The 24717-nt window shown below is 34.2% G+C and overlaps 2 protein-coding genes across 3 annotated transcripts; one reads left to right on the top strand and one right to left on the bottom strand.

Moving 5' to 3' along the window:
- Positions 1-2975: 2975 nt before the first annotated feature.
- On the bottom strand, positions 2976-3787 carry LOC131657976 (uncharacterized). The gene is made up of 2 exons (XM_058927315.1): positions 3725-3787; positions 2976-3683 (listed from the first exon to the last, which is right to left on the bottom strand). The coding sequence occupies exons 1-2, from the start codon at positions 3785-3787 to the stop codon at positions 2976-2978; spliced, it is 771 nt and encodes a 256-aa protein (XP_058783298.1).
- Positions 3788-14108: 10321 nt separating this feature from the next.
- LOC131661235 (two-component response regulator-like APRR9) lies at positions 14109-17647 on the top strand. Of its 2 annotated transcripts, none has more exons than XM_058930694.1 (8): positions 14109-14435; positions 14882-15043; positions 15142-15272; positions 15385-15546; positions 15699-15864; positions 15951-16290; positions 16441-17185; positions 17299-17647. In XM_058930694.1, the coding sequence occupies exons 1-8, from the start codon at positions 14228-14230 to the stop codon at positions 17404-17406; spliced, it is 2022 nt and encodes a 673-aa protein (XP_058786677.1). In that variant the 5' UTR covers positions 14109-14227; the 3' UTR covers positions 17407-17647. The 2 variants fall into 2 exon arrangements, with proteins under 2 accessions (XP_058786677.1, XP_058786676.1); XM_058930693.1 differs by having other exon boundaries at positions 14110-14435; positions 15382-15546.
- The last annotated feature ends 7070 nt before the right edge of the window (positions 17648-24717 follow it).

Raw genomic sequence — 24717 nt, 5'->3', positions numbered from 1 at the left:
AACAACATCTTATGACAATGTTGATATAGTTTTTCACATTATTTTTATATGTTTTCAAAATAAATAAATTTTATTTCGATATTTTAATTCGAAGCATAAAATACAATTAATAATAATAATAATAATAATAATAAATTTAATTATTTTTATTTGAATAGATTGATCGGATAGATTTAAAAAACAATTTATATGGCATGTGGTCCAACGGTTTTGGAAAACCCATGAACCAACAGTTTTGGAAAATCGAGCGAATAAAATGCATGCTTTTCTTTCTCGGAAACAACGATGTTGTTTTTGTAATTTAAAAAAAATAAAATTATATAATTAAACTTTATTCAAAACTTATTTGGAATAAAATTTTCTTTGTTTGCAATTAGTCCTGGTTTAAAATTTATTTAAATTTGTATTTTGTATTATTTTGTTGTGAGTGATGATTTAATTTAGAATTTAAGTTTAAAGAATGAACAAGTGAAATTATAATATTTTGAAATTTTGTAGGTGACGTGATATTTTTTAAGACATAGTCATCCGATTTAACCTATTTAACAAATATATATTTTTGTTATAGAGACCAATTTATTCAACTAAGTTATTCGATTTAGTTATGTGGTTCGACCAGTAATCCAATTGTTCGACCAATAAAACAGTGACCTAGTGCCCTCATCGGCAGGGCCGGTCCTTTGAATTTTGGTGCCCTGGGCGAATTAAAAGAGTGGTGTCATAAAAAAAAATTTAATAATAAATACATAAGGATAAAAGAAATAATTGGATAAAAACACATTTTCATTTGAGATTGTGCAAAATAAATACAAGTATGGATCTTTGAATCAATGTTTATACTACATCAAAACATAAATCACTATAAAGAGACTTATTATTCTTCTTTTTGATCCGATCTTTTTTTCTATAAAAAAGTTTACCCAACCTTTAAAATTATTTAAATATCGTCCTCTTAGTATTTTTTATTACAAAATCATTAATAATTTGCTCATACTCAAGGTTCTTCAAAAAATTATTTTCAATTGAAATCAACGCAAGACTATTTAATCTATCTTGTGACATAGTAGATCACAAATAAGATTTTAATAATTTTAATTCAGAAAAACTTATTTCAACAGATGTAACACTGATAGGAATAGTCAATATTATTCTATAAGTTATGCGTGCATTAGGAAAACAATTAAAAGTATTTAAAGAACTCAATATCATATAGCTTGATTTTGATTCAATTGTTAAAACTTTTCTAATAACTTTAAATTCTTCAAACAAAATTCCACCATCAAGATCAAGAGAATCGTCATGTTTTAAACAAGTTTCACGATGTTTACAACATGCTTTCAAGTCCCTACCAGATAATGATATAAGCCTTTCAATACTAAACAAAAATTCAAAAATATTTTCATATGTGCTATACTGCTCAAATCTTCTATCAAGTGAATCAATTGTTTGATCTACAATATATAAGAAATAGTTATTTCGGAAAGACTCTTCAGCAAACTCAAGATTCAGTTGCGTGAGTTGAGACGGATTTTCATCATAGTGTTGTTTTTAGGGGATTTTCATCATAATATTAATTTATTTTATTTTAGGGGAATTAATTGATTTTATTCTGCTTTATATTTTATTTATGGGAAATTACATTCTTTTATTAATTTTGACATGGTAGTGCCCCTATAATTTTGTTATTCAGTATTTTTCATATATAAAATTCTAGCAAGTATTTTTATATTAGGGGTAAAAAAAATTTTGGTGCCCCTAAAATTATGGGGCCCTGGGCTCCCGCCCCACGAGCCCGTGCTCAGGGCCACCCCTGCTCATCGGTTTGATGTTCGGTCCGATTTTTAAAACATTGCTTAAGAGTATGTTTAGTTCAACGGAGGGGAGACATTTTAATAAAGTGGAGGGGAAGAGACGAGAGGTATCTTAATTAAATGTATGTTTGGTTCAAAATAGGGAGAGAGAAGGGGAGAATTTTTAATCAAAAATATGTTTGGTTCACAAGCTGAGGAGAGAAATTTTAAAATTAATTTACTTTTTAATGGAGGGAAGCCGTAAGACTGTCAATGAACCGAGTCAACTCGAAAATAATTCGGAACCCGGTTCGACAATTAAATTGTTGTACTAATATCATGAACCAAATGAGTTGAATATGAGTTAAAAATTAAGTTCGTTAACTAAATGAGTTGAACTTGAACTATACATAGTTTGATTCGTTAGGTTCATGAGTCAACTCAATTATATCTTATATGAATTATATTGTTTTTAAGAGTAGGTTTACAAATTTGCTTTAAATCTTAACCCTATATTTTCTTTTAATCTAACAATTTTAATTGATAATTTATATTCTCAAGTGAGCAAAATATTTCTAAAAATAATTATACAAATGAAATCAACGTCGTATAAATTCCAATTTTATAATTTTTTTTATTTTTCTATTTTTTATTTAAAATAAATAAATTTAAAATGTAAAATATTTTAAAAAATAGACTTTAAAAAATGACTTTTAAGTCTGTGAAGCAAACATGTTGAACCTAAAGAGATGAACTTAACGAGTTGAACCGAGTTGTTCGTGAACTTTTAACGAGTCGAGTTTGAGCTGGAAAAAAATTCGTGACAAACTCGAAGCGATATTTGAGCTGAACCAATTCTTAACGAATCGAGTGGAACTTATGCGAGTTCGACTCGGCTCATTTCCAGCCCTAAGGAAAGGTATGTTTGGTTCACGAGAGAAGGGAGGAATTTTGTAATAATTTACTTTTTTTTATCCTTATGATTTTAATGATTTTATATTCAAGAGTGAAAATTTTATAAATATTTTTTTAAAAATAAAATTTGTAATATTGAGTGATTAAAAAGTCATAACTTATCAAATAACGTTAAAAAAATTGAGTACACTTAATTCATATTATATTTCTCAACACAAAATAAATCATGTGTTGATAACAACTTTTTTTTTTTTTTTGACGGTAACAAATTCAACTGCTTTCATTAATCAAATGGAAAGTAATACAAGGAGGAACTACATCAAACAAACAGCGTCGAGACCAAGAATTGGCCGCCTTGGCTAAAGTATGGGCAACCATATTCGCTTGACGCTTTATGAACTTAACCTCAAAGTTGGGAAAATCTAGAAGTAACGACTTAATAGAATTAATAATAGTGATAAACTCCGAACTACCCTTCGAATTGGAACCAAGAGCTTTAACCACCTGTTGGGAATCACTCTCGAAAATCAACGGAGCATTGTGAAACGAAGAACTAGCTAGGATTGCTTCCTTAAGAGCTAAGGCCTCCGCCTCTAGCACCGAGAAATTACACATATCCCACGCAGTACCTGCGGCAATAAAGTTACCATGATCATTGCGAATACACCAACCACGGTTCGTAGATCCGACACGCTGATTAAACGCTGCATCAACATTACATTTAAAACAACCAGAAGAAGGCGGATTCCACTGAACCAGATCTCTGTTATCTGACTGCGGTTCCCGAAATTTTTGGGCCAAGAACCACTCTTGCCACTTATGAAAAGCTAGCCAACCAAGTTTAGACGCATCTTCCTTCTCATTATGCCAAACGAAATCATTCCTATTCTTCCACAAACCTTCCAACATAACCGCAACTCTTCCTGCGGTTTTCCTATCCTCCTTTTCACAAATATCAAGGATAAGAGACCTGATATCCTGAAAAATAATAAGACGAGGAGTTATAACATCAGTAAGACCTGCAGATTGCCAACAAGATAAAGTTTCCGAACACCCAAAGAAAATATGCCAATCATCCTCATAGTTATTACCACAAAGCTGACAGGTAGTATTACACGGCACATGGTGTTGAACCAGACGGACCTTAGATGGGAGGCAATCACTGCAAATTCTCCACAAAAGATGTTTCACTCGTGCCGGAGCTATTATTTTCCAAAGACTACTCCAGTTAAGTCCCTCCCTAGATAACAACTTTTAAATACATAAATTAATTTATTATTAAATATTATACGTTTACAATATAAGAAAAATATTTTAAAAAATATAATAGAATATAACAAAATTAGAAAAAACTAACATAAATAAACATAAAAAACAGTGATTATAATATGTATTAAATAAAAATAACAAAATAATTTGAAAGTAAGAAATAAAGAATAACTATAATAAATTGATAGAAGCAATAGAAAAAAAATTATATAAAGGAGAAAAAAAATATGACATAAAATAATAGTTTTGAAATATTAAAATAAAACTGAGAATATGTTAGTAAACATATTAATTTATTAAATATTAAAACTCATTTTTCTCCTCCCTTTCAAATTCTTTCGGTTTGGAGGAGACAAAACGTATGATTTGGAGGGATTTCGCTCCCATCGCTTTCCTTCCTCTCTTATAAATTGAACTAAATACATTTTATTAAAAATATTCTCCTTCATCCCCTTCATTAAACCAAGCATACTCATATAATACAAGATATCACAGTCATAATCCATAAATTACAAATCACAATTTAATCACGAGAAATCACCCATTTGTCCCCACCTTACCCCATCCTAATTAACATATTGATTAATTAATTTATTTACAGTCCCAAAAGTCACCACGGATTGCACTGTATTGCAAAATCGGGAAAGTATCGCAAAACTGTAAAACTACACACAACAGGCCAATACGCATATTACCCTGTCCCATACACGTATTCCCTTTGCTCGCAGTTACCCATACGCGTATCACTAGAAGGCCATCTTCCCTCAAAATTTCCACCCAGGTCCATACGCGTATCACTCCCCATACGCATACGCCCCCACCATACGCGTATCGTACGCGTACCACCAGAAGGGAATTTTCCCTCAAGACTTCTAGACCAGGCCCATATGCGTATCATACGCGTATCACCAGAACTTGTTCTCAACTACTAATCTTAAGGGATCCCCATACACGTATGTCCAGACGAAACTGTTAAAAACCCAATTTTGTGCACCAGTACGAATTCTCCTCCAATGATTCACTTCTACACTCCCTAATTCTGTTCCAGATTAGTTCTACTTCATCTCCAGCAACTTATAATTACACTACATGATTTGTCTATCAACAACAACAACAAATAACACTTCTATTCTCAAGATTCAAGGAATTTCACAGATCTGTTCATAGTTTCAAGTACACAAGGGTTTTCATCACAGATTGCATATATTCTGGAATTTATTATCAACAATACATACCCACACAACACAATTACGAATTTCATCACAAATCATACAAACACATAAAGATTTAGATCAATTCATGGAGGAAAATCAAAAGTTCTAAGAGGAGAAGGAACCCTCACTGCCCTCTCATGTTCAATCACTCTTAATTGAATTCATTCTCTCTTACCTTAATTCCAAGCTTGATCTCTTTTGACAATGGTGAAACTAGTTGTTTTCCTCCATTTTCCCTAGCTCTTCTCCTTCTCTTTTTACGTGAAAAGTATTTTCTAACTTCCTTGTTTTCTCCCTATATTCCCTAATTCCTATTATTCCAATTATTATTTAATTAATCCAATAATATTAATAATTAAAATAATAATAATAATAATATGAGTAATATTAATATTATTATTAATAATAATAACCTATATTATTTATTATCAATATTCTACTACTATTATTATTATTATTATTATATTATGCTAATTATGATCCCATCAACCGTTAACTTAACTTTACCTCCACACTCATACTCTTAACTCAACTATCACCAAACACTTATTTTGGAGTTGACGACGCATAGGGAACTGTACACACGACTATATGGGAAAAAGGAATAATTAGATAAAACTCACAATGCGTTTGTTTCATATGTTAGCGGTCCCGTACTAGTTGCAAAGTGGACATGCTTCCCTGAAATGGACTATCTTATAGCAATTGCATATGACAGGGTGTGTATCGATATGACAATATATGATTTTTCAGAGACATTTTTCCCACTTCAGAGTTGTCCACCTCAAGACTCACCCGGCCACATCATTTGTATTGGGTATCTTAGATCGCTCCATTTTATTCAGGTTTATTTGAAACTGGGGTGTCCTATTCCGGCTACATCAGTGAAGTGGACGAAACATTTCGCAAAAGAGGAGGAAACTTGGGCGGATCACTTTTTGGAAAGGATGGAAGAGTTCACAAAATTGTCGGGCTTGAGAGAGAAACAAATAGGGAGAAGTCGAAAAAAGAATCGATTTTTAGATTTGAGTAGTGACAATTCATTCAGTGCATTTTAGAATGTAATTGAACCATTTTTTGAATGTATTATCGTGCACAATATAAATTTTTTACGATTTGTTACTTATATAATATATCTATTCTACATTTTACCGCTGTCTACTTTTACCGTTTTATTTTTTTCATGTTTCTATGGTACTAATTGTGCTTCAGATTAAGCATAATTTGGATATAAATATCCGAAATAACCTTCATTTAAAAAAACAACATGGATTACTTCTAGACATGGCAACGGGGCTGGTCAGGGACGGTTTTTACCTCCCCCAAACCCAAACGCGAATCTCCAAACCATCCCCGTTCCCCGCCCCAAACCCAAACGGGGATGGGGAATTAAAACCCAAACCCGTCCCTAACAGGTTAGGGTTGGGTTCGGGTATCCCTGCCCTGCCACCATCTATTTAGTATAATCAATTTTTTTAATAAAAATATTTCTTTTTTCAAAAATCAAATTATATTATTAATAATAAAATAAAACAATTTCAAAAAATTTCATACATACATTTCAAATATTTTAAATAATAAATATAAATCAAATTATCCAAACATTTGCCACATATTTAATAATATAAATAATAATGTACATAATAAAAATAAACGGGGCAGGTTCGGGGACGGGTTCGGGGAGGGTACTAGTGTCCCCATTAGCCAACCCGTCCCCATATTTTATAATCGGGGAAAACCCAAACCCGAACCCAAATCCAGTCAAAGCGGGTTTTCCCCGTCAACTTCGGGGCGGGTTTGGGTGGGTACCCATGGGTATGGATTTTGTTGCCATGTCTAATTATTTCAGCTATACATATTTGAAACCCCTTATTTTGTAAAAATGGTGAATTCAAAGATCAATATCCAAAACTTGCTCTGGTGGAAGGATAAAAATTCTAGGGTCCAAATTGCTCCAAATCTTCTATAAATAGGGTTTCCAAACCATTTCTTCAACATCACACACGACTAAAAGAAATAGCCAAACATATCCCCACCTTGCTTTTGTCTACTTTTGTGGTGAGATGTCGCCAGGTTAATTTGGTTCTCCGAGGACACGCCTCTCGCCGAGCTGATTACCATCATGAATTCTCTCATGTAATATCCAGAAAATTGAAAGGTAGTCAAGCTCGAGTATCATTCATCCTCACTTGACACTGAAGAAAAATAAAATTCACCCAGTGATCAGTGGTTTTCACACATATTTTTATCGTTGTTTTTAAGTATGTTTAAGTTTTGCTATTGAGTGTTTTATGTCTTTATTCGTCATTTTATGCTTTGGTTGTATGTTTTAATGTTTTCAGGTTCATATGGAGAAACCGGAGTAAATCAGTGCGAAACTCGGAAGTTTTGAGGAAGTTCAGAAAACATGCTACAGGAGGCCTGACACGGGTGGCCGTGTTGCCCAACACGGGCCGTGTCAGGAAGAGAGTTGGGAGCGAAGTTTGAGAGAGAGGAAAAACAGTGAAGCAACACGGGTGCCCGTGTTGCACAACACGGCCCGTGTTGCACATCCTCGGACCAACTGGATTGATTTATGACTGACAATTAGGATTGACCTCCATTGTTAGGGTTTTTATACCATTATATTATAGTAGATATCACCTAGGACTAGGGATACCCTATAGTAACCGGATTGTTCTTGATTATAATAATATTTGATTTGATCACTAATTTCGAAGGACTTTGGGATTAGGATTTCAATGTTCAAAAGTTTGCCCACTAAGGACTTAGGAGCAAATACCCTTAAGAACCGGTAATTGATAAGTTGAATTTTGTTAATGAGATAAGGGTTCAGAATTGTTACATGTTAATGCACACACCTACCCTGGCATGTTACTCATATTTGGCCAATTCAACCTTTTTAAGTTTATTTGCAATTTAATTTGTAATCACAAAAACCAAAACCCCAAGGCTTTTTGTTTAATTGAAGTGTGACTAACTCTATAATCTCACGCAGTCCTTGAGATCGATATTCGGGAAATTTTCCCTTTATTACTACAGAGGCAAAATAGTACACTTGCTATTTTACCGATCAAGTTTTTGGCGCCGTTGCCGGGGACTGCCGAAAATTGTAGAGTTTTTAGTTTTATTTCAATTAGAATTTTGTTGCTCTGCGACTAAAATTTTATTTTCAAAAAAAAAAAAAAGAAAAATATTTTTATATTATTTTTGTTCCTCATTCTAATAATTGTCTAATCCGTTTATGCGAGGCAAGGCCTCAGCAGAATTTCCTTTTGACGCAGAAATTGAAAGGACTTTTCACGCAAGGCGCAGACAAGCTCATCAAGCTAAGCTGGAATCTGAGGAAGAAGTTGTGACAGTTCATTCAGGTTCTGAAAGTGAAGAAGAAGTTATGGGCGAGAATCCACCCCCACCTGAGAGACTCCTCGGAGACTATGGAGTTGCAAATACACCGGGGGGAAGACAAACAATTATCAACCAACCGGTGAATGTTCCTAATTTTCAATTGCACCCAAGCACCATCACTCAGCTCGAAAGAAAGCCTTTCACCGGAAAGGTTAATGAAGATGCAAACAAGCACTTACAGAGGTTTCTGACCATGAGTACAACTTTGAAAATCGAAGGTCATACAGAAGAGGCCAAGAAGTTGAGAATGTTCCCATTCACCTTGGCAGAAGAAGCAGAAGAGTGGTTTTATTCCCTTCCAGCGGGCAACATTACATCATGGGGAGAGATGGAAAAAGCTTTCTTAAATGAGTATTTTCCCGCCGCGGTATTTATAAGGAAGAGGTATGACATTCTGAATTTCAAGCAGAAGGAGGGTGAGCCCTTAGGAGATGCATACAAAAGATTCAAAAGAATTCTAGTAGCATGTCCCACTCACAATATGGACAAGACTGAACAGATGCAAGTATTTGTCAATGGGCTCAGAATGAAAACAAAACAGTTAATTGATACAGCAGCTGGAGGCTCTACAAATTTCACAACAGCTTCAGGCATCATCAAAATCATTGAAGCAATAGCTGCAAATGAGCATTTGGAATTGTATGACAGGTGTGCTAGCAAACCGGAAGGAATCATTGATCTCAAGCTGGAGACTTCTAAAACTCGGGTTGAAGATGCGATAGCCGCAGAAGTTGAAAAGAAATTGAGGGCTATGAATATAGGTAAACAACAGGTGGCTCAAGTTCAACAAGCTCAACCTGTCAGCTGTGAAATCTGTAATGGCCCACACCAGACGGTGTACTGTTTTGCTACTCCCAAGCAGATTGAAGAAATCAAATTCCTAAGGCAAAACAACCCGTATTCTAACACCTATAATCCAGGGTGGAAGAATCATCAAAATTTTGCTTGGAAAGATCAACAACAACAAGGTACACAGAAGGCAGAGTGGGAGGTGGCAATTGAAAGATTAGCTGGGCAGTGTTCTCAGTTCCAAGAAGAAACAAGAAACAACCACAGAAACACTTCGGCCTCAATTAAAAATCTGGAAGTCCAAGTGGGGCAGATAGCACAACATCTCACTCTACAGGCACAAGGTACCCTTCCAAGCTCAACTGTGAAAAATCCGAAAGACCAGGAGAAGATTAATGCTGTTACTACAAGAAGTAGGAGAGCGGCAGAATCTGAAAAAGAAAAAGAAAAAGAGGAAATAGATGACCCCATGGTAATAGAGGTGGATTTGGAAATAAGAGAGAATCCAAAAGAGCCAGAAGTTGTGGTACCGCCGGGTAAACCAATTGAAGAAAAAAATAAGAAAGACACTGAACCGGTGATAAAACTACCTTTCCCCTCCAGAGTGACAAAGAAGGTTTCAAGAGAGAAAGACTTTGAAAAGTTTACAAAATTGTTCAAAAAGCTAGAGGTAAATCTACCATTCTTTGAAGCACTTGAACACATGCCCTTGTACAAAAAATTTATGAAGGAGGTGTTGGCGAAAAAGAGATCACTAGAAGGAGAGCCAAAAATTGCAACCGAGAAGTGTGGTATAGTCTCGACAGCAAGGAAGATCCCAATAAAGAGGAAAGACCCTGGGGCAGTGGCGATACCATGCACTATCAAGAATATAGCATTTAAAAAGGTACTCCTCGATTCTGGGTCTAGTGTGAGTTTAATGCCTTTGTCCATTTTCAAAAAGCTTGAATTGGAAAAGATTAGTGAGAGTAAGACCCAGTTAAGGTTCGCCGATCACACCGTTAAAAAATCATATGGGGTAGCTGAAGATGTACTAGTGGAAGTTGATAAATTTGTATTCCCTGTTGACTTCCACATCATGGACATTCCGGAAGACGAAGAAACTCCTATCCTTCTTGGGAGGCCATTTTTGTCGACAGGCCGCTGCAACCTCGACATTGAAAAAGGAACGCTGACGCTGAAATCTTTTGATGAAGAAGTAACATTGAAGATGTTAGGAGTCAAGAGACAGAGGGCGGTTGTGAATGATCAAACTTCTGATGGTATGACAGAAAGTGAGGAAAAGAACAAGAAGTCTAAACAACTCCAAGAAAAAGTGTCAAGCATAGCCTCCCGGGTGGAACCATCTTATGTAGTTGTCAAAAATCTTAAGAAAGCTAAGGAAGGCAAGAAGAAGGTGGATGAGAAAGAGCAAGGAAAGAAGAAGAATGTGGGAAGTAAATTAAAGAGAAAAGCGGTGAATGCTTTTCGTCTTCATGAGTTAGTGATTGTGAAAGTGACAAGCAACAAGGTTTGGAAAAGGAAATACCCTCCATAATAGAGGGTAATGGACCGTCGAGCCATGCGACGTTAAACGAAGCGCTTCGTGGGAGGCAACCCATGATTTTAATAGCTAATTTCTCTGTTTGGTTATTTTATTTTCAGGAAATAAAAGAGGAAGTCTCTGGTGAAAGCTTGGAAGTGATCATTAGAGTGCACTACCCTCTGTGAGTCGCCTCTCTCAGGCTCGTTCTGAAACATTGAGGCCAATGTTTAGTTCAAGTTTGGGGGAGGCTCTTCTCTTTGCATTTTATTTTTATGTTATTTTTATGTTATTGGTATGATGTGAAACCATGAAGTGAATTCTGCCCAAATTTTTACCGAAATTTTAAATTTTTGTTGAAGAAGTTTTGATCCTAAAGAGCGATCGGGAATAGTATATAGAGATGAAGCGAGGATTGTTTGAGGACAGGAAGTGCGGAATAATGTGACAAGAGGTTTGTTTAAGCACCCCTGGTTCCCTGAAAGAGATACGAGTCTAACGTGTAGATTTGCACCATAGTACTTGTCTCCTGAGAAGTACTTCTCGAGTAGTTTATTGATACAGTCTGGCATAATTCGGATTCACTTGCATGATGGCTGGTTGAGAAAAAAAAAGAGATATAAAGTTGGTACCAAATGATGAAAAGGCGGTAAAAGGCAATCAGCTCGCTAAGTTGGGTAATCCTCACCCGGTTATTCAGCCCAAAGGAGATTGATCCCCAAACGTCGTCCAAAAGGACAATATATAACTGCAAGGTTTGAAAATTTCATCGGTAATAAAAAGTAGCCAATGCTGCTAGTTTGGTGCCAGAAAAAATAATAAGAAGCCTTGATCCGTCTCATGCAGGTGATGGTTATTATAAGAAATGCAGTGCCTTAATATGATTGTCCGAATGAAAGAGGAGGAAAATCGGAAAGAGACTTAAGTGCAAAGCATAGTTGGAGAGGTACCCGAAACGGGAGCTTGAGGATTAATGTGGTAACAAAACTCGTCGCGTCATGTGAATGCCAAATCACTGTTTCTTGATCAATGCAGACAGATATCTCACGTATGAACACCGTGTGCTTTGAAGGTCATTAACTTTTGTAATTGTCGCTTGAGGTCAAGCAACGGTTTAAGTTTGGGGGAATTTGATCAGTGGTTTTCACACATATTTTTATCGTTGTTTTTAAGTATGTTTAAGTTTTGCTATTGAGTGTTTTATGTCTTTATTCGTCATTTTATGCTTTGGTTGTATGTTTTAATGTTTTCAGGTTCATATGGAGAAACCGGAGTAAATCAGTGCGAAACTCGGAAGTTTTGAGGAAGTTCAGAAAACATGCTACAGGAGGCCTGACACGGGTGGCCGTGTTGCCCAACACGGGCCGTGTCAGGAAGAGAGTTGGGAGCGAAGTTTGAGAGAGAGGAAAAACAGTGAAGCAACACGGGTGCCCGTGTTGCACATCCTCGGACCAACTGGATTGATTTATGACTGACAATTAGGATTGACCTCCATTGTTAGGGTTTTTATACCATTATATTATAGTAGATATCACCTAGGACTAGGGATACCCTATAGTAACCGGATTGTTCTTGATTATAATAATATTTGATTTGATCACTAATTTCGAAGGACTTTGAGATTAGGATTTCAATGTTCAAAAGTTTGCCCACTAAGGACTTAGGAGCAAATACCCTTAAGAACCGGTAATTGATAAGTTGAATTTTGTTAATGAGATAAGGGTTCAGAATTGTTACATGTTAATGCACACACCTACCCTGGCATGTTACTCATATTTGGCCAATTCAACCTTTTTAAGTTTATTTGCAATTTAATTTGTAATCACAAAAACCAAAACCCCAAGGCTTTTTGTTTAATTGAAGTGTGACTAACTCTATAATCTCACGCAGTCCTTGAGATCGATATTCGGGAAATTTTCCCTTTATTACTACAGAGGCAAAATAGTACACTTGCTATTTTACCGATCACCCAGTTTGCACTGAAGACGGATGATGATTTTTAGGTTATGTTGTGTACTTTTCACTAATACTCTACTAAGGGTCCGAAGTCGATACAAAGCTTCAACGATCGAGAGAAAATGTTATCAAAATGTTGCAACGTCCTCAGCTACCTGTTTATAACAAAAATGAAATGTTTAATTTCTGTTCCACTATCGATGTAATTTTGACTATCTATGTTAAGTTACTTTGGTTTTAATAGTCAGTGTTTAATTCAGATATGTGTGTCCGAATGCTACTATTTAGTGCATTCGAATATACATATCTGAATTAAAGGAGCATTAATAAAATTTCACCAAAGACCACTAAAAATTCATAACAATGCATTAAGAAATTTTCTTACAATAATTAATTAAAAAAATTCAATTTTATACCATTAATTTTGCTATTTTTTTTTATAAAATACAATTAAATTTATATAATAAGAAAAACTCATCCAACTATCTATATTAAATGAGTGACATCTATTAAAAATAATAATATTAAACAATTTAAAGCACAATTAATTTCTGTTTATAATAATGGCCATATAAAAAAAGGAGCACTAGTCTCTTTTTATAGTTGATTATTTTGCAAGTCAAATTTGATAAAAACACCGACCAATAAATGAGCGAGTAATCAACATCCACCCACAGCGCGTGAAGTAATCCTCCAATCGATAGCCTTCAACGACTTCAAAACCACAAAACAAGACATCCTCAACAAAGTTGCCACGTGTCGTTTCCTCATCCATGGATTGCTGGGCAACCTCAAAGCACTCAAAAATATCTTCAATTTTTAGATTAGAAAAATTAATATCTCTTTTTAAATGGACCCCACACCATTGCCATTGTCCCTCACAAAAAATATCCCCTTGATATTTTCCATTTGGACGCAACTTGAATTCAACAAAAAGTTATAACCAAACAAAAAATAATTAAAAATAATCAAAAAAATAATTAAAAAAATAAAAAATTAAAAAAATGAAAATAATATCCACCACTAATAGAGCACCAAGTTGGGTTATTTTTCTTTAGATCTAGTTGATGACGTGGAATGTGCGGGCCAGTGTCTCCATGGATCTAGATATTTTGTGCTAAAAGAATAAATTTTCTGAACCGTTGGATTCGAACCTGGTTAACTTTGGTGTCGATATCCCTACCGTTGGATTAACTTTATTACCTTAAAAAATCTCGTCAAATATCCTTATAATTCCTTTATCTTTTTTTCTCTTCTCATTTTCTTTCTATATTCTTGTTCACTGTCTGACTTCTGATATTTGTGTTTTGTGCTGAGATTCTGATGCTATTTGGTGATTCTTGTTTTGGGATTTAGGTTGAAAAATGGGTGAAATTGTGACTAGTGGTGAGAGATTGGTGAGAGTTGAAGAAGAGGAAGAGAGTGGTGAGAGTAGAAGAGGTGGTGAAATGAAAGGGCTTTTGAGATGGGAGAGGTTTTTGCCGAAGATGGTTTTGAGAGTGCTTTTGGTTGAAGCTGATGATTGTACTAGGCAGATTATAACAGCGCTTCTTAGGAAATGCAATTATAAAGGTACGGTTTTTATTTGGTTTCATGGTTTTTGGTTTCTAATTTTGTTTTACTATTTTGTATTTTTGTAATCATGCTCAATTTTTAATTTTATGTGTTTAATTTTTAATTGCTTCCTTTTATATGAGTATGTTGCTTTGATTTTTCTTCTATTTTTGTTTAGTAATTAGTTATAGATTTTGAGGATTTAATGAAAAAAATTAATAATCAAGGGATGGAAAACAAAATTGGTATGCTGAAAGTATTGGAAATTGATGGCATATAGAGTCTTAGAAGTATGGAAATTATTAACTTAAGCTATAAATTGGGTTCAATTATTTGCCATGAAGATTTTACATTATTGACTTTCTCATCTTGGTTGGATATTGTAATTTGAAAAACTAAATTTAGTACTTGAAGTAAATGTAAGATTTAGAATTTCGAAATAACTTTGATATGTTTTTGAGCAGTTGCTGCTGTTGCTGATGGATTGAAGGCGTGGGAGATACTTAAGGGAAGACCGCACAATTTCGATCTTATACTTACAGAAGTCGATTTGCCGTCTGTATCTGGCTATGCGCTTCTCTCGTTAATTATGGAGCATGATTCTTGCAAAAGCATCCCTGTTATAAGTATGTTATCGAACAGAAATCTTGTACTTTCTTGTCAGATTTTCGACTTTATAAGTACTTGAATTAATTGTTATGCATTTTTTTCATGCTTTTTCCAGTGATGTCGTCGCAAGATTCAGTTAGTACAGTATACAAATGCATGTGTAGAGGTGCAGCTGATTATCTTGTTAAGCCGATTCGGATAAATGAATTAAGGAATTTGTGGCAGCATGTTTGGAGAAGACAATCGGTAAGACTTATGATCTTTTATGTTTCAGTTTGCTTTTTTTCTCTTGAACACTCAGATTTTGATGAAACAGATGGTTGAACTTATGCTTATTATCTGTTTACTCTATCAGCAGTCTACCGCAACCGCTGGCATAAATGGTCCCCAAGATGAAAGTGATGCACAGCAGAAGGTTGAAGCGACTGCTGAAAACAACGCTGCTAGTAATCGTTCTAGTGGCGACGCTGCTTGCATTCAAAGAAATAAGGACTTGATTGAGAAAGGAAGTGATGCACAGGTTAGCTTTCCAGATCTAGAAATCATTATTTTCAAATATCATCACTGTTATATAAATATAGTTGCGAGCAAAGTGTGTAGACTTGGCCTGTGGTTAGATTTATCCATCTTCATAAGTCTCTCATGGTTAAAAAAAATTGGTTTCTGTTGCAGAGCTCTTGTACAAAGCCAAACATGGAAACTGAGAGTGGCTTGGTTGATAACATGCAAGAATTTACTCAGCAGAAATGTGCTGAAGCACGTCCAAGTGAAAAAAAGACACAAGAATTTGACATTCGTTTAGGCCAGACATTGATTACGCAGGACAGTCACGTTGGAGGTAAATATCGGTCTTTCACTGCAATAATATTTTGTTCGACTCAAAAGGAAGAACTACCTTAAATTCGAACTAACTTTTATTTTTAGGATTAAGCGTGGCTAACTGCAAAAATGGAGAGACAAGCACAAATAATGGCAAGGACGTTGATGATCAAGAGCATTTTAGGATTGCTAGCACCAGTGGTGAGGTTCATGACAATCACTATGTTCAAATTAACTCTACTAAGGAAGCTATTGACTTGATTGGAGCATTTCGTACGCATCCGAATTGCAGTCTCGAAAATTCATCAATTGATTGGACAAACAAGCTTGACAATTCTCCACAATTGGATCTTTCTCTTAGAAGCTCTCATCCAAGTAACATTGAGAAGGAACTTACTGAAGAAAGGAACACCCTTATGCATTCTAATGCTTCCGCTTTCAAACGGTAATTGCTAAAATTCTCTTTTATTCTTAATCTTTCTCCTTTCAGTGATACTAAAAATTGGTCCATGTTGAGTGATGAGTTTGAGGAACTTCAAAAGATTATATAGTACTTTGAAATGTTTATCACTGAAATGGTGTTCCATGCTTGCAGGTATACTAACAGACAATTGCAAGCGTCACCGGCAGTAGTAGTTAACTTCTCTGATCAACAAAGAGAACAAAAAACAAATAATGATAACCATAACTCAGATAGTTCAGTACCAAGTATGAAAAAATGTAATATATCTCCGGCTACAGCCCAATCAAAAGAATCGGAACTCGCAACCTCACATTCCCAGCAAGGGCATTCTCTCCCAATTCCCGTAAAAAGCGTAAGGTTCAATGATCTTTGTATGGCCTATGGCTCAACACTCCCACAAGGGTTTTGTACACAATCAGGTCCACCATCAATGCCAGGTTCAGTTGTGTTTCTCGAACAGAATTTTCAAGCAGATGCGTTTTATCAGCCAAATAAAGAAAATAATTCAGAACAAGTTTACGAACCCCGTTGTCCGAATGGAAATAGCACCCAAAACCAAATTGTGCACACACAGGAACACAGGTCAGAACACGCAGAGGATCAAAGACTAATCTCCCCAACAACTGATCAAAGTGTATCCAGTAGTTTATGTAATAATGGAAATGCAAGCCATCTTAACAGTATTGGTTATGGAAGTAATTGTGGAAGTAGCAGCAATATTGAAAATGTCGCCGCTTTCAGGACATCAGCAGTTTCCGATGGTAAGAATGAAGACCTCACAAACGGTGGATACTCACTTTCACATCGATCTATGCTAAGAGAAGCAGCTCTAAACAAGTTCCGCTTGAAACGAAAAGAGAGATGTTATGAAAAGAAGGTATATCAATATCATATCAATATCAATATAAGCTTATATTTGTACCAGCATGATCAATGATCATCATAGTTTTCGAATTATACTAACTTATTCTATGTTTTAATTTTTAATAGGTTCGATATGAGAGCAGGAAGAAACTAGCAGAGCAGCGTCCTCGAGTTAAAGGACAATTCGTTCGCCAAGTGAATCCTGATTCTCTTTCTGGAGATAAAGATTGCTGAGAATACTGATTATTATTACCTTAGCAGATATGTGACTCAGGGGAGAGGATAGTGTGCTTTGTTAGTATTAGTTAGTTCAAAATTTTTGAGTTCTCGACAACTTAAATAGCAGAACCACTTGATCTGTATATGTTTTCTAAAACCATTTTTTTTCCTTTTGCCTTTCCTCTAGATCTTGATATATATATTTATCTAGTAATAACCTGGTATACATATGTGATTTTATACAGTTTTTTAATGACTTTTGTGTCTCATTGTTTAATTTTTTTTTAAAGAATTTGCTTACTACCTAGGACTCACAGATTAATTAGTCATGTAATGTTGGAGCTTCATGTACAATATCATATTAGTATGAATTTTATTTTTGCTTGTGACACAGCAAACAGTTAATTGTATTTTATTTATTTTAAAAATGTGTAGCTATTAAAAGCTATTCTTGGCCTGTCAAAACGTTTTGCAGGTTTTTCAATCACATTTAAGTACATTTTAAAAGAGGGGAAATGCTTTTTCAACCCTTATGATTTCTCTTAGACCATCATAAAAAGATTAAAATGTCTCCTGAATCTTCGAACGGATCTTTTTTACACACATTTTAGCATAAATTACTAAGTCACATTTATTTTGCAAAAAAATCGGTGTGTCGGAGATGTATTTTCGAATAATTTTTTTAACAATATAGAATGAATCTCATAGTAACGTATTTTGGAGTAATTTTAAGTATGTCTAAAAATGTATCTTCTAACAACTTTCTTAGTAATATGTGATGAATCTCATAATAATATATTCTAATGTAATTTTGAGTGTTTCTCAAGATACATCTCCGGACAAGGTCTTTTCTCTACGGATAACATTCCTATACGGATAACATTCCTATATTTCCTTCCCCTTCATTTTGGAGTCAGACAAATATTTATATTCCTAAAATCTATTTAATTTTCTACTATAAGTATAGTTCTTAGTTTTGTTTTTATTTAAATACTGTTAAGTTGTTTTTGTCTATAATCATTTCCTCTTGAAATTGTATATATATGTATTATTTTCTTTCCTTTACCAATGGATACACAGCAGCAAGTTTAGCAGATTCTTCACCAGCATCATTACTATTACCGTTACGTGTTGAGCCAGAGCCAAAGCCAAAGAGCGGGATTAGGTTGATCTTCTTCAGCAACAAGCAACAACTTACCTTGTTTGTTTTCTGGCTTCAATGTTATTCAAGGTGTCTATAGTTTTTTTTTTTTTTGCATTACAGGCGACAACATCTGTTGAAAAAATCGAGTGTGTCAGGAAATGTATTTCTGAAAATGCATTTTTGAATAAATATTTTAACAATATGGGATGAATGTTAGAATAACACATTTTAGTTGTGTGATTTTAAGTGCGTTTAAAGATACATCTTTCAAAGTATAAAAGATATTTTTGAATTTTTAAGAGTGTGAGATGCACACATAAGATTGAAAAGAGAATATACTATCTATAACAATTCAATTGTATGAACTCCCTAAATTGTCCTTCTACTATTTTTTTTCTTTTCATTCTCATCTCTTATTAAAACATGACATTATAACATTTATTTTTCAACTTTAACTAATTAAATTACAATTAAATATCTTTATTATATAAAATGGAGTAAGAAATGCAACTCCTAATCTAACCCTAATTCCCTCCCATTTTCTCATTCATTTAATGGATAAATGATTTTGATTTATTTAATTAAAATAGCCAATAATAGATCCCTAATTCCCTTATGTTTTTCTATGCATTTAATTAATGGATGATTTTGATTTATCTTTATTACTCCCTCCGTCCCAAAATAAATGTCGCATTTGATAAAATTATTTATCCTAAAATAAGTGTCGCCGATTTTCTTGCATCAAAGTCTATATATCCAAAACAAACATCCAAGAGGGAGTGTTATAAATAATTGGATGATTGTCTCCCAAGCATCTTATTCCTTATTTATAATATTGTGTATTTATTACATTGTCTGTATGTTGTCCTATAAATAGGACCAACCTCATTGTAAAATATACACGTAAAACATACACAGATAAAATAATACAAAATCATTCTATCTTTCTCTCTTCCCTTTTATCCTATTCGAGATGAAACACTTGGGAAAGAAAAAGTTCTTACTAAATAAACATTTAGAAAATGAAACTTTTATATACCAAGAAGGTTATATATAAAAAAATTAAAAAAAATTAAAAAAAATTTATATGAGAAAATCTCGTATATAGAAAAATGTTAAAATGTTTTTATATGATAGACAAATCTCGTGTGTTGTTTACCTCTATGATGTTAGATCATGAAATTTGCAGACGATTTTTTTAGACCTCGAGAAGAGGATGAAAAAGTAATTGGTCCTGAAGTACCATATCCTAGTGTAATTTAAGCACTGATTTATCTTGCTATCAATCTATTAGCAAGACACAATTCTTCACCTACACGAAAACATTGAAACAAAATCAAACATATGCTTCATTATCTTATAGGTAAAATAGACATTGGTCTATTTTATACCAAAATATCCAAATTCGAATTAACAGGTTATGCAGATGCAAGTTACTTGTCAGATCCGCATAATGGTAGATCACAAACAGGTTATTTGTTTATTTACATGTGGTGGTACAACTATTTCATGAAGATCGGTGAAACATACAATATCAACAAGTTCATCTAATCATGCAAAAACTTTTAGCACTACATAAGACTTTTCAGTGCAAAAGGATTGGTCTTTATCGTTGAAGAAATAAACATTCAGCTGAGGGGGAGAAATAAGTTTATTTTAAAAGGATATTGTACTCTTTTTCCTTCATTAGATTTTTTTCCACTGGGTTTTTTCTAGCAAGTTTTTAACGAGGCATATCCAAAACAAACATGGGAGTGTTATGAATAATTGGATGATTGTCTCCCAAGCATCTTATTCCTTATTTATAATATTGTGTATTTATTACATTGTTTGTATGTTGTCCTATAAATAGGACCAACCTCATTGTAAAATATACACCGATAAAATAATACAAAATCATTCTATCTTTCTTTCTTCCCTTGTATATTGATGGGGGAAATTATTTTATCATATGAAAAGGTTTCAGTCACTATGCTTTGACCAAAAGTCTAATTTTTGTAGAATTAGGTCAAAACTCTAATTGTGTCAAAACCCTAATTAGGTCAAAACCCTAATTGTATACCTATTGAAATTGAAAGTTGTTGAGCTTGATTTGAACCACACTGGGCTATATTGATGCAAGATAAAGAGAAAATCGGTATGTAATATATAGTCTTTGATGCAAGATATTAAACAAGAAAATCAAATAGTTTGGTGGTAAGTTGTTCTATTATCAACCAAATGATCAACTATGACAAATATGTTGAGATGGAGGGAGTAGTAAAACTCAGCTCCAAACCCTATTTCCCTCCAAATGCTTTCCCTCTTATCTCTTCGTATTCTGCAACATTTGAATTTTGAAATGGCATGCTGTAACCATTGCTTCTCTGTCTTCATTGCTCTTTAATTGACATAATTATTGTTGATTAGTTGGCAAGAAAATGCTTAATTCACGTTGCTCCTTCATTACTCCTTAATTCACTCCAAAAGCTATCCTTCATGTCTCTTTGTATTCTGCAATGTTTGCTTCCCGAATTTGAAATTACTAAGGACTCACTGCTCCTTAATTGGTCAAATTCGTGTTCAATAGTTGGAAAGAAATTAAATGCACCCTCTTGAGACTAGGGATGTCAAAATGGACTATCTGACCCTAAATGAGCGGCATTGGCGGACACTAGGCTTTCGGGTGCGAGTTTCACACTACCAAAACCCGCACCCGAAATATCGGGTGGCACCCAAACTCAAACCCAGTTAACTCGAGTTTTCACTCGTTGACTCGGGTTCGGGTGCGAGTCTGCTTGCCATCCCTACTTCGGACTACCCGACCTTAAACGAGCTTTTTTGTTTAAAAAAATTAAAATTAAAATTTCATAATATTTATTATAAATAAAATTAAGAATTATATTATTTTAAACATAATAAATTTTTCAATACTATATTATCTCTTATAAATATTATAATGTGTTTCTAAATACAATATATGTCTAAGGTGTATAAAATAATACTTGAATATTTAACATAAAAGAAAAACTAATATAATACGATTAAAGAATTTTGATTATATTAATGTATAATATTTAAAAGAGAAAGATTGAATAGATTAGAGATAAATTTAGTGAGGTGAGAAAAATCAATGTATTATTTTGGAGTAAGACAATATAAATATAAATATTTATTTTTTAAAATTTAGAATTATGCGGGCCTAATGGGCTACCCACAACCCATATGGGCTAGTCCTAATGGATAGCGGACTTAAAACACCCTAAAAAATATGAGCTCTAATTTTAAGATCCAAACTCTATAATTTTTCGGGCCTGACGAATCGATTCTTGTGGGCTAATCCATTTTAACAGCTCTACAAACCTCTATAAAAGAAAATATTGGATGCTCATTTAACTATGATTGTAAAACAACAATTATACTTACAGTGATCTACTATATTAGCAATTTGAAATTAAACTTTAACACCTTCATTCAATGGCATCCAATAACAAATACTAACACAATTCTAAATACTTGAATCTAAAAAGTTTTTAGTTGTTCACTTATTATTATTATAACGTTTTTTTCATTCTTTCTTCAACATCTCTTTTAACCTGAGTTATTTATATGTTTTTTATTGTGTAACAATTGCAGAAATGCGACACATCTGAGACGAATTACCTTGCAGAGCTACAAACTTATTATCTTGAGTTTGATGTCAATAATGTATGTGCTATTTTATTTCTTGAAACAGTTTGTACTTCAGTTTATAATAGAAACCATATGTGATTTTTCATTTTTTAGATTCAACAATTTGTTTGCAATAACAGAAATTAGATGCGATTTATTACATCATTCTATAAGCATAGTACATGTAGTTTAACTTAAAAAGTTATTTTATTTAATACTCCATAAGCATAGTGCATGGAGTATTTATTTGGAAGTTTTTATATACTAAATTAATTTATATTCGTAACGTCTAAAATACTCGTGCATCGCATGGGTCAAAGACTAGTCACACATACTTATTTTGTCTCTCGATTAAAATTTTAAATCTCTTTCACTTTTTTTCCCGCACTTTCTTACTTTCATTTTAATTTTTTTATCTATTTATTTATTATCACTAAAAATACTAATTATCTATTTTTTAATTTTAATAAAATTATAAATTTATTTCTCTCACATGTCACTATCAACACAATATCTATTTTATTTTAATCAACTATTATCTTAATTTAAGAGATAAAATCCTTATTTTAATGCTGCCCTGTTGAAGGAGATTCATGGAGTGCAGGTTGCTAGGAAGGCTCTCAATATTTCTCATTTGTTCTTTGCTGACGACAGTATGATTTTTCCGTGCGTAAACGTGGCTGAAGTTGATAAAATTCACATTCTTGCAAAGTATCAACGTGCTTCTGGTCAGGTGGTGAATTTTGACTAGTCGGAAGTTTTGTTTAGTAGCAATCTTCCCTTGACTTCCAAAGAGTCCATTCGCAGCAGACTGGGGTTCAGAGCGGTGGCTAGTCACTCCAAGTACTTCGGACTTCCGATTTTTTTGGTAGATAAAAAAAGATGTTTTCTCTCTGGTTATCAATAGGGTGTGAAAGAAAGTGAAAGGATGGAAAGAAAGCTTCTTATCTAGGGTGGGCAAGGAAGTTCTTATTAAGGCGGTGACACAATCAATACCTACATACATTATGAGTTGTTACATTATCCTTAATAGTGTTTACAAAGAGATTGAGTCGATGTTGTCAAAGTTTTGGTGGGGTTTAAAGAATGGTGAGCAGAAGATCCACTAGATGAGTTGGGAGAGAATGTCAAAAGCTAAAGGTGGTGGGGGTATGGGGTTTAGAGGAATCAAATATTTCAACAGCAGTTTACTTGGCAAGCAATATTGGAGGTTGATGAAAGGTGATGGTTCTTTATTTGAGAGGTTTTTCAAGGGTAGATACTACCCAAGGTGCCATATTTTCGAAGCGGGGTTGGGTTTTAAACCTAGCTATGTGTGGCGCAGTATTTGTAGTGCCAAAGATGTGGTCTCCAAAGGAGCAAGATGGAGAATAGGGAATGGAGAGAAGGTTCGAATTGTTAGTGATAACTGGATTCCTACAGTCCCGAGGTTTAAGCCGTTCACAACCAACAACTCCTTGGCGCCAGATGCAAGAGTTTCCAACCTTATAGATAGAGATCATGGCAAGTGGAATGTGGAGATTCTCAGGATGACTTTTGCTCCATATGAAGTGGAGCATATTGCAAGCATCCCTATTTCGAATAGGCTCCTAGAAGATAACTTATTTGGCATTTTGAAAAAGATGGGAATACTTAGTGAAATCGGCTTATCATCTTTTGAGAAAGATTCTACAATATTCAAAGGCCGGAACTTCTTCCAATTCGGAGGGTGATTTATGGAAACATCTTTGGAGGGCTCCTTTGCATGAGAGAACGAAAAAACTTCATCTTGAGGCTGCTTAATAACATTCTCCCGACCAATTGTAACCTGGAGAAAAAAGGTATTAAGCTTGACAATTCTTGCCCATTTTGTCACATGTTCCCTAAAACTACTAGCCTTGTTTTTCTGCATTGTGATTTCTCAAAGAGGGTTTTCTTCTCTTCCCCTCTTGGTGTGTGTTTCCTTTATCAGAAGGTGTGTATGATTGGTTGTCTAGGGATTTCAAAAAGAAAGACTGTCAACTTGCTCAGGTGGTTTGCATTGGTTTTTGGAAAATTTGGAATGCTAGAAATGCAATTGTGTTTAAACTGGAAGTCCCAAACCCGCAGGTACTACTCAGAATACTTTGGATGCTATCATGGAACTCAATGAATCCAGGAATTTTGTGAAGTTGCAGGCTCACGTGAACCAACTAAATGTTAAGCCAAAAGGCCATTAGACAGTCCAATCTGATGATGGTTGTTTTGATGATGGTGTGGTGTCTTTGTGATGTGTTGTTAAGGATCCAAATGCAGATATTGCTCTAGCAGCATGCAAAAAGTTCTCTAGCCATGCTAATCCTGCTACTCTACTGCAGAATTACTTGGTATCCAGTGGACAATGCAAATGGCCATGGACCTTAACCTTGAGAGAGTTCATTACTTTTCCGGTACTTTAAGGATGGTTGATTGTGTGAATGGAAACGATTTTAATGCCGCTCTTGATCCTATTATTAAGGATTGTAATAATCTTCTAGGTAGTTTTAAGGCTGCATCTCTCTTGTATTTAAATA

Source organism: Vicia villosa, linkage group LG3, assembly GCF_029867415.1.
Source record: "Vicia villosa cultivar HV-30 ecotype Madison, WI linkage group LG3, Vvil1.0, whole genome shotgun sequence".
NCBI lineage: Eukaryota > Viridiplantae > Streptophyta > Magnoliopsida > Fabales > Fabaceae > Vicia > Vicia villosa.
This window is presented reverse-complemented; position numbering and strand designations above follow the sequence as displayed.

Excerpts from the sequence above, each read along its gene's own strand:
- LOC131657976 (XM_058927315.1), bottom strand. The coding sequence starts at position 3,787 with ATGAGGATGATTGGCATATTTTCTTTGGGTGTTCGGAAACTTTATCTT. Across the intron at positions 3,684-3,724 it reads ATCTTGTTGGCAATCTGCAG|GATATCAGGTCTCTTATCCT; the intron begins GTCTTACTGATG and ends ATTATTTTTCAG.
- LOC131661235 (XM_058930693.1), top strand. The coding sequence starts at position 14,228 with ATGGGTGAAATTGTGACTAGTGGTGAGAGATTGGTGAGAGTTGAAGAA. Across the intron at positions 15,547-15,698 it reads AGAAAGGAAGTGATGCACAG|AGCTCTTGTACAAAGCCAAA; the intron begins GTTAGCTTTCCA and ends TTTCTGTTGCAG. Across the intron at positions 15,865-15,950 it reads GCAGGACAGTCACGTTGGAG|GATTAAGCGTGGCTAACTGC; the intron begins GTAAATATCGGT and ends TTTTATTTTTAG.